Here is a 10033-nt window from a genome sequence, read left to right on the forward strand (position 1 = left end):
TGTAAGAGTTTTCTATGGTTTTAGTAATGTGTAACATCATCTAAGACATATATCAATGTTGTATCTAGTTTCGGGTATGAAGCATCTCATCTAAAAGTTTGTTTCCTCTAGTTTCAAAAATTAACACCTTGCTTAAGACATACAAAAATGATATGAAAACATTTAGTACAATATGGTACAAAGGGAGCAATGTGGGTGCCCCCCCCTTAAGATGTCAACATAGCCCTATGTTGATGTCTGAAGGAAGATAGAAACAAGGACACCTATGTTTGAACAACCAGGAGATAGTCTTTAAGAAACAATGTCATAAATCCAAGCTAAAGAGGGAATACTCTTATAAGAAAGGATAATATAGTTGAAAAAGAGATATCTTGCAACAAGTGCAAAGGAGATCCTTGGAGGAGAAGAGTTTTTTTCTCAAAATATATCTACCTCCAAGAGGGGTTTCTTGAACAAATATAACATCTACCAAAATAAGGAAGAAGAACAAGGATTCATACCTTCCTCCTATTGCTAGGTCTAAGGGATTCTTGATGAAGGATGACACACTTTTGACCCAATGAGGGGGTAAGTTTATAATAGATATACATTTCCAAAAGAAGAAGAGGTTGAAGCCAAGGACTTACACCTCTTGTATAAGAGAGAATCCTTGAGAAAACAACTTAATACAAGGAGTGACATCAAATTATAAGGAAACATCACTCAACAATGGAAAAGTTGAACCTTAGAAAGGGGGGGGGGAGAGAGAGAGAGAGAGAGAGAGAGAGATCATTGTTTCAAAAGTGGAAGGATAATGAGAAGAATTACACAACCTATAAGGAGAGATAAATCATAAGAAAATGCATAATGTAATCACATGGATAAATATTTGATGAAAGAGAAGACACTTGTATATGTAAAATGCAACTCTAAAGAAGTGGTAATCTTCAAAGAGAGAGAGAATGAAAGAAATATTACCAATTCCCCTAAAGAGGGATTAATCATAAGAGATATACCATTCCATACAATAAAGGATATAAACACATGAATAATGCACCCCTAAAGGGGAATAGTGATATTTTACATAGAAAGAGAGAAAGGGAAATGCCATCCTTGCCAGCCCCAAGAAAGAGGACAAGGATAAATGAGAACAAACAATCACACATACTCTAAGGAGAGATTATCCATAAGAGGCATTTTGTTTCAAGAAAAGAATAGGTCCACATATGTACTCACATGAAGGATAATTATATTCAATAAAGGACTTCAAGTCATGAATAATGTAATCCATAAAGGAAATGTTGAAACTTTAAAGATAATCGATAGGATAGATGTTAAAAAAAACAATGTTGCTACCCCAATATGTTTGAAATAGAAAAATCACCACCTATAATGACAAAGATCCCCTAATTAAGTTAATTGCTTGTGTCATAGGGTGAGGAGCAAAATGTGTGTGAAAGTAATGCTAAGGAACTACCTTTTCACCAAGAAAGAGAGAAAGATCTATTGAAAGACATACACGAGAATGATTGTATTGTTCTTGAAAAAATCCTTAAATTCTTTACACTTTCCAAGATAATGAGAACCACCATGATGAAAAAGGCAATGTCCACTACCTTCTCTATGCTTAGTGTTAGACTTCACAAATGAAAAAACAACATTTTTATCGTACTTCGATTTCCAAAAGATTCTTGTAGCCAAATTTTCTTGATCATCAATATATGTAGACTTATTCTTTTAAGATTGAGGACAAGAATTATTATTATTAGAAGAAGGATTTTCATCTATGATTTTAACTTTGTCATTATAAATAAGTTCTTTCATTGCCTTTTGAAAATTAGGAAAATCATTAGCATGATGATCATGGATTTGATGAAATGAAAGAAATGGAGTTTGTAAAGAAGAAACACCTTTACGAGAAAAAATGGCTTGTTGTCTTTCAAGGTGGTCTTTGAAATATTGAATCCTAAGGAGGTCATCCATAGGAGATTTATTATCATTTCCTAAGCCTTATGTGGTAATTTTTGTAGGAGGTTTTATATGGACTTGAAATCCTTGTTCAAATTTTCCAAGTCCTCATCCTCTAAAACCTTGTTTTGATATTATGTTAAAGCCACTCCTATGAGGATCCCTTAATTGAGAAGCCAGAGGAATATTATAATAAATTTCTTTTAATTTTGTAGTTTAAGGATGTTTGGAGGGAATAACAAGATTATTAGATAAAGAAGGAATATCCTATGGAAGAAGACTTTCCTTTCTTTCATCATGCATATCCTCTTTGGTAGATTGGGAAGGAAGATCCTTATCATCTAAGGCCTCATATTTATTTAATGTTTTTGATAAAGATAAACTAGTTTTACATGGACCCGAAACCAAAAATTTTAGAAAAGTTGGCCATCAGCCAAACAGACATAAACCAACAACAAAATAGGGGAGCAATCCATAACAAACACGAAAGAAAAAGAGAAATAGACAACAAACCAAAAGCACTCAAATAGGAGAGTGCACCAGCTCCTTGTTCTTCTGGATGGTAGTCTTATTGATTTCCTCTAGCTCTTCCATAATGAATCTAGAGGTGCCCTTATTGTTGCTTCTGGTCTTGGAACTAGGGCCTATGATTTTGTTGTCTCCAACAACAATGTCTTCGCCTCCAAGATCTTTCTTAGGAACACTATGGATGGATCCGTACTCCACAACCATGGCACTGATATTTTCGATCCCCTTCATACTATTATGAATGGCCTCCTAGCTTATGTCGACTAGGTTCTTGAGATTTTTCTTTATCTCCACCATAGAAAGGTCCACCTTTTCAATTCTTTGTTCATGGTTGCATTTCATAATGTCGACATCTTGGGAGAGCTTCTGGCTCATACTCATGAGCTTCTCAGACTTGCAAGGATTTGGAAAAGTTGTGGAGATATCTATTATCTCATTAACCCCCACTTTGAGGGTATCAATTTCTCTCTCCACCCACTGCCAGCAGCTCTCTTGGCTCCTAGTCGCTTCCATCACCGGGTTCATTAGAGAATCATTCCTCTATAACCCACTATCCACTTCTTTAGCAATGGTCCCATGCTTTTCCTTTAGGACGTTAATAGGAATGTCCAGTTTGATTTCCTCGTCCAAAGTCTTCGGTCCATAGTCCTTAGCTGCAAGCTTCTTCTTTTTAGAAAGAGGCTCGGCCTTAGAAATCAGCTTGCTGGTAGATTTGTATTTGTTGGCCGCCCATCTGGGGGGATTCTTACTAATAAATGTACCAGGGGTGACCATCATCTCACCTTCTTCCATTGGCTTATAATCAGGGTCATCAAAGGGAATGGCACCCCCACTATCCTCCAAATCCATTTTTGAGTTAGAAACTTCCTGAATATTAGTATGTTGGCCTTTCTTAGAAAGAGAGGGCACAACTTCAAGGGCCTTAATATACTCCATGATGAGAACAATAAGACCTTCATGGAGAATATGATTATTTGGATTCTCCATATGTTTTTCAAGACTATTCTCTAAAGAGGAGGCCAGATAGAAAGGAAAAGAAATGATTTTACCATGCCTAAAATGGTTCAAAATGGTAAAATGGTAGGAAAAGATACTGGCATATCTGCCATCAAGCGTAATATACCTCATGATGAACTTAGCCATGTCTACCCAGGGAGCCATAAGATCTTTCCTATTGTAGCCACCATCAGCCATTTTGTTAACTCTTGCGAGCTCCTTGTCTTTGTCAAAAAAATTTGCCAAGTTTTCCTCCCTAATTTTCCTGTCTCTAGAGAACCTTCTGCAACTCATCACTAGACCAGTAACTGTTGCCACCAAGGTTTCATCTAGCTGGTAATGATCACCATAAGCCCCCAGGACCCCTTTCTTCCACCCATTGACAAAGGTTTCTGTTAGCAAAGGAGAAGGGCCACAGAGTTTTTCCAAGAACGGGACAATTCCCCCATCAATGATTTCCTTCCACACCTCCTTGTTTTTCTTCCATTTTTCAAAAGTAGGTGGTTCTTTCCTATTCTTGTCCCCACCATAATGTTCTGGGTCGCCAAACAACAGGGAATGGACTACACCAAAGAAGTCTCCAAATAGTAGTAGGAGATGAGCCACACTAGAAAAGTCTTCGAATAGTAGCAAACAATGGGCCACACAATTAGACAAAAAATCCAAGCACAAGGGAAGTTTCTATATCTTCAGATAGGGAAAGAAAGAAGTAGTCATTTCCTCAACAACTCCATCAAATCATGATTAAATTTCATTGATTACTGCAAGTGGGTGGAATCATCACAAGCTATATCTCACAGGTTTTTGGGGAAAGAGTCCCTACTACTCCACCATTTAGCTACCACATAGCCCAACACCAAGTTGGCCAGTAGATCCACTGCTTTATTCCCTTCTTGAAATATGTCTGCAATTTTGAATTCATCCAACTCATTTATTATATTCCAACAATCCTTGATCAGATTAGCAACCGTCCAGCTAGGATCCGTGCTCCCATTTAGACAATTGATAGTGTTTAGTGAGTCAAACTCCCACCAGACCTTTCTAAACCCTTCTCTTTTAGCCATGTGTAACCCAACATGGGAAGCACTGGCCTCTATATGGGGAGAAAGATCACAAATAAAATGCATAACATTATCTTCTCTACAAATATTTTGATGTTTAAGATAGGCTCTAGGATAATAAGGAGAATCTAGAGAGATGGAAACATGATTATTTTGAGTTTGCCCTCCTTGCGCTAGGGTATGTGTGTGAGAAGAAGATGGGGCCATGTTTATCTTCAATGCTTTCTCTCCATTAGAGAGATCATTGATAGGAATATTATCTCTTTCTTCATTCACACTAGATACCCTAGGAGAGGTACAAGTATTAGGTTTTCCATTAACATATCTAGGATTAGGATCTACAAAAGATTTGAGGTGATCTATATATGAAATGAACTTTTCTAAAAACATCATCATAAAACAACATGTACTATAGATTAAAGCTTTGACATCAGATTGGTTGAAAGGAAGGAATTTTGAAAGTCTAAAAACACAATATGCCAAAGTGCTATGGATGAAAAGAAACATTGTGAAATGAAAGAAGTCATTATTCAACACATGATTTTGATAGATATAAGTGAAAAGCAAGGTAATGATATGTGAAATAGTAAATAAATAAGATTTATTAAGTGCCATAATGAATGTTGAAATGCAAAACAATTTAAAAATCAATTTAACTGAAATAAATAAGGGTTGTTTGAATTAAACCTCTAAATTTATATAATTTGATTAAAATGAGATCTATGAATATGAATTTGAATTTTAGAATTTGAATCTAGAAATTTAAATTTTCAAATTAAAAATGTTGATTTTTTTGTAAAAAAATGATTGTTTAAGTGATTAAGCAAATAGAGATAAATGCAATCCACTAATGAATTTTCAATTTTAAAAATAAGGGTTTTGTGAAAATAACCTCTTAATTTTAAAAATTTAATTTGGAATTGGATCTAGGATTGCATTTTTGAATTTGAATTCAAATTAGATCTGAATTAATTAATCCAAAGTTTAGACATCCCACAATCTCAATTTTAAATTTAAAAATTAGGGTTTTTGAAACTAACTTCTAAATTTTTGAAATTTAATTGGAAATTAACTTGCAAGTGAAAACTTGAATTTTGAAATGAAAATACTCAGATTTGAAATAAATAATCCAAATTAAGCAATTCACAAGCTTAATTTTAAATTTAAAAATTAGGGTTTTTGAAATGAGCCTCTAAAATTTTTAAATTTAATTGGAATTAAACTTGTAAATGAAAATTTGAATTTTTAAGTTCATAAAAAATCAGATCTGAGAACATAAATCATAATTGAAGGTGTAAGGAGTCAGGTTCACCAAAATATAATGGGTGAAAAAAATTGGGGTTTCCACCGTGAGAGGGATGGAAACCGCTAATTTACCATTGCATTCAAAAGAGGGGTGAACCCAATATATTTAGTCACAACTTAGTAATGATAAGGACTGAATACTAATTGGAATCAAGGGAGTGTGAACTGATTTTCCCTCTTTTGTGAGTTGAAATGCTGAATTAGGGAAAGGTGCTAAAAATGAAGGTAAGAATGTGGAAACAGTGAGCTATAGTTGTGAAATTGAGGCACACACCTGGATCTTAGCAGTATATGCAGATTTGAACTTCATCTCCGAAAAAGCCCCAAAAATGTTAGGACCCCGGAGCGCTTTTTACTGTAGTCCTCCTAACTTTTCACACACCATAAAGGGTTGATTCGTCTTTGCAAATAATGACTATCCTGAAGATTGTAGCTATGTACTTGTTTCTTGCACACAAAAAGAAAGGGAAATAGGTTGGGAATAGGGGCTTGTCTAAGTCAAAGCCCGATTAAGGAATTAACCTTAATTGAAATATTGCAAATACTAAAATAAATAATAGAAGCATATACCTCATATCTGCAATGACTGATAATGATTCTTTTCTTCTTGAATGTAATCACATATCTTGTATGAAATGGCATGAACATAACAAAACCCTAATCACACACACATGCTTGCAAAAGAATGATGTAATGTTGGTCCACAATTGATGAATGTAGAATGCAACCTTGAAGACCTCTATAAATGTTTGATGATTAAAGCTTCAATTCTTCAATAATTTTGCCCTTCTCTTATGATGTCCAAATATGCAAATGAGAAGGGAAATTCTCCTTATATACTTTCCTATCGAAAAACATGCTAATTTCCCAACATAAGTTGGCACAGACGGAGTTTAAGTTGGCACAGACGGAGTTTTCCGGCTCATTTTCGAAGATGCAAGAGGGGGTCAAAGAAGGGCCCAATTAAGGGGGACCAAAGTGTGGCACTTTGGGCCTAATGAGGACTAGAGCACCACACTTTGGTGGACTTCCATATAATTGGCCCAAGACATAGGGTTATGCAGTGTGTTGCATTAAGGCAAGGCCAAATTTGTGTGGTGAAGGCTTAATTAGGCCTTAATCAGGCATTGCGGGATGCACAGTAAAGTGAGGGCCCAAAATATGGTCTAAATTGTAAGGGAGTACAATTTAGGATGCTACATTTCTCAGTTTGAGTTAGGGATCAATTAGGGTTACAATTCAAATTGAGTTCAATAAGGGTAAGGGTTGTTGTTAGGCTTCAATTAGATAGCCATATGATTCAATTAGGGTTATGATATAATTAGGGTTAGGGTTTAGCAATGGTAAGATTCAATTTAGGGTTACTATTTAACTATCATTCAATTAGGGTTTGGGTTTAATTAGACTTAGGGTTAGGATTAGAGTTTGATTAACATTAGAGTTAGGGTTAAATAGTTAGGGTTCAATTAGGTTAAGGCTATGGTTAAATTTGGGTATCGATGTAATTAATGGTTCATTTATGGTTAGGTTAGGGTTACATTTCAATTAAGCTAAAGGTTTAATTAAGGTTAGATTTAATGTTAGTGTTCAATTTTGGTTGGGGTTTAATAAGGGTTAAGGTTGGGGTTTAATAATGTTTAAGAATAAGGTTCATTTAGGGTTAGGGTTAGGGATGGGGTTTAGTTATGGTTAGGGTTAGGGTTCCATTATTGTTATAGAAGAAATCTTTCATTTAGGGATAGGGTTAAATTATGGTAAGGTTTCAAATAGGGTTGGGGTTAAGGTTAGGTTAGGGTTAGGATTCGATTAGGGGAATACTTTGAGTTAAGGTTAAGATTAGGGACCAATTAAGGTTGACTTAGGGTTTTTGTTAGGGTTCAATAAGAGTTAATTTAAGAATCGTTTTCAATTTGGGTTGGTGTAAGAAATAAGATTAGGATTATGGTTTGTGTCAGGGTTCCATTTAGGTGTTATAGTAAGGTTTTGTATTATAGTTAGTCATATGATTAGGGTTCAAATGGGTAAAGGTAAGGTTATGTTAGTATTAGTCTTGTTTAGGGTTAGCATTTAACTAGGGTTAGGTTTAATATTAGGGGTACAATTAGTATTACAAATAGGTTAGGTTAGGGTTAGAGCTCATTTAAAGTTTAAAAACAAGGTTAAATTATTGAATCTTAACCCTACTTAAAAATAATATTATTTATTTAAACTCTTATATGTTGTGTCGCAATTGCTAATAGATTATATATATTTAATAATATATATATATAGAATAAGCTAAGAGATATCTTTCTTGAGGTGCCTATTACTAAATCAATTCATCACATTAATGTGAAATAAGCGCCTCGAGAAGGATATCTCTTGACTTATTCTATATATATTATTGAATATATATAAACTAGTATAAACTACAATCTACGTAATCATTATACTTGCTTTCGATATATGTATTAATTTATGTATATATTATAAAATATCGAAAATAAATTGCTCTATTTATAGATGCAAACTCTTTTGAGGATTGTTGTGTGGTCCCCAAAAACCATAACTACGCTTTTCAGAAAACATGCCCATTTGAGCAAAATAATAGTAAATGAACTATAAAATCAAATTTTACATATAATGCAATCGTCATTATTTTTGGTAAAATGTGTATCTAACCAGATAGACACCCGCCAAGTACGATAGTTAAGAGAAAAAGAAAATAAATAGTCTTTTAATCTTATTCGACAAAAATAACGTAATTCCACGTCTTTCAAACACATGTAACCAATCACCATCAAGCAAATTTAAAACGAGATTGACGACGGATTTCTATAATTATAAAATCTAGAGCGAATATGAAAATCCTCCAAGAATCTAAGACCTCTGAAAGTATTAAAAGAAATCCTCTCCAAACACATCAAAGTAGAAAAAGATTATTGAATTAATGCAGTCTTAAATAGGATATATTTATTAAAAAATAACATCAAAAGATTTGATTAGGTGAACGGTAACACCCTTCTGTAACACTCGCGTATATTAAACGCTTCGAATCTCTTTTAAAAACATTCCCCACCCTTGCACAACAAACATACTACAAGTTCAGTACTTCTCTCTTTCTAGTCTCCAAATAACAAGCCCTTTACTGCGTTACGCAGAAAGATTTGTTTTGTTTACAATTTCAATGGCAGGATCAAGAGTAACACAGACAACAAAGACGCCCTTAATTCTGGTATTATGGAGTTTAGTGGCTCTCATGGCTGCTGTGGGAAAGCAGGATGTCATGGGGCAATCAAACTGCAATGGTGCCCTTGTAAGCTTATCGCCCTGTCTCCATTTCATAACAGGAAATGGGACGATCCCTTCACAAGGGTGCTGCGGCTCCCTTGCTTTTGTTGTGAAGAATAACGCTCCATGTCTGTGTCAGCTGCTGACTGGTAATAATTCGCTGCGGATTCCCATTAATCAGACTCGAGCTCTTGCTCTGCCCGCCCAATGCAAAGTGACTACGCCACCTGTCAGCCGATGCCAAAGTAATCTCTTGTTTTTGGTGTTTTAGAAATTTAACTTTGGATTAACGAGTTTCAGAGGGATGCAAATATTTTTTTTAATTTCTTTTTCATTGTTGTGCAGATTCAGAAGCTCCTGTTGCTTCGCCTTCTTCGATCGATTCTGGTATTCCAAGCAGTCAGGCTACCCCGGGGTCAGATCCCTTAGAGACGAGTTCAGGTTTCGGGAGTATTTCATCTTCTGTGATTAACCTGCTGGTGGGAATTGTCTTAAACATGTACATGTTCAAGGCATTGAGTAATAGCTTGCGTTGAAACCAGTTACCAGATTTCGTCAGGGTTTATAGTGTTCAAGTAGAATTTTTCTAGAATGTTTTGTAATGAAATTACAGTGTAAAGTTTTTGCTTGAATTTCAGTGAGAAATCAGGGGTTAACATTCTACTGTGAGACGCCTTGTTTATCAGAAATCTATTGTTTTTTCTTTAGATTGAAAGCTAAAAACATAATTTTTGAATAAAACCAGAAGTGTTGAGTTTAAATTGTGTTCCCGTATGGTGATGCTTTTATAAAATTTTGATGCCAGCGCTTTACAGAGTAATCATTTTTAAGGTTTTTGTAACAACTTCGTGCCGTTCTTTCTTTTTTTTTGCACTGTTTTTTTATATTCTTATAATTACGTCAAAGCTCTATTAGAATCACATAAT

The 10033-nt window shown here is 34.8% G+C and overlaps 1 protein-coding gene across 1 annotated transcript; it reads left to right on the forward strand.

Moving 5' to 3' along the window:
* Positions 1-9003: 9003 nt before the first annotated feature.
* On the forward strand, positions 9004-9643 carry LOC131028881 (non-specific lipid transfer protein GPI-anchored 5-like). Its single transcript, XM_057959260.1, has 2 exons — positions 9004-9352; positions 9453-9643. The coding sequence occupies exons 1-2, from the start codon at positions 9004-9006 to the stop codon at positions 9641-9643; spliced, it is 540 nt and encodes a 179-aa protein (XP_057815243.1).
* The last annotated feature ends 390 nt before the right edge of the window (positions 9644-10033 follow it).

The sequence above is a fragment of the Cryptomeria japonica genome, chromosome 1, assembly GCF_030272615.1.
Source record: "Cryptomeria japonica chromosome 1, Sugi_1.0, whole genome shotgun sequence".
Classification (NCBI taxonomy): domain Eukaryota; kingdom Viridiplantae; phylum Streptophyta; class Pinopsida; order Cupressales; family Cupressaceae; genus Cryptomeria; species Cryptomeria japonica.

Bases quoted from the DNA above. Each gene is read 5' to 3' on its own strand.
- LOC131028881 (XM_057959260.1), top strand. From the start codon at position 9,004: ATGGCAGGATCAAGAGTAACACAGACAACAAAGACGCCCTTAATTCTG. The intron at 9,353-9,452 runs GTAATCTCTTGT...ATTGTTGTGCAG, and splicing joins ACCTGTCAGCCGATGCCAAA to ATTCAGAAGCTCCTGTTGCT.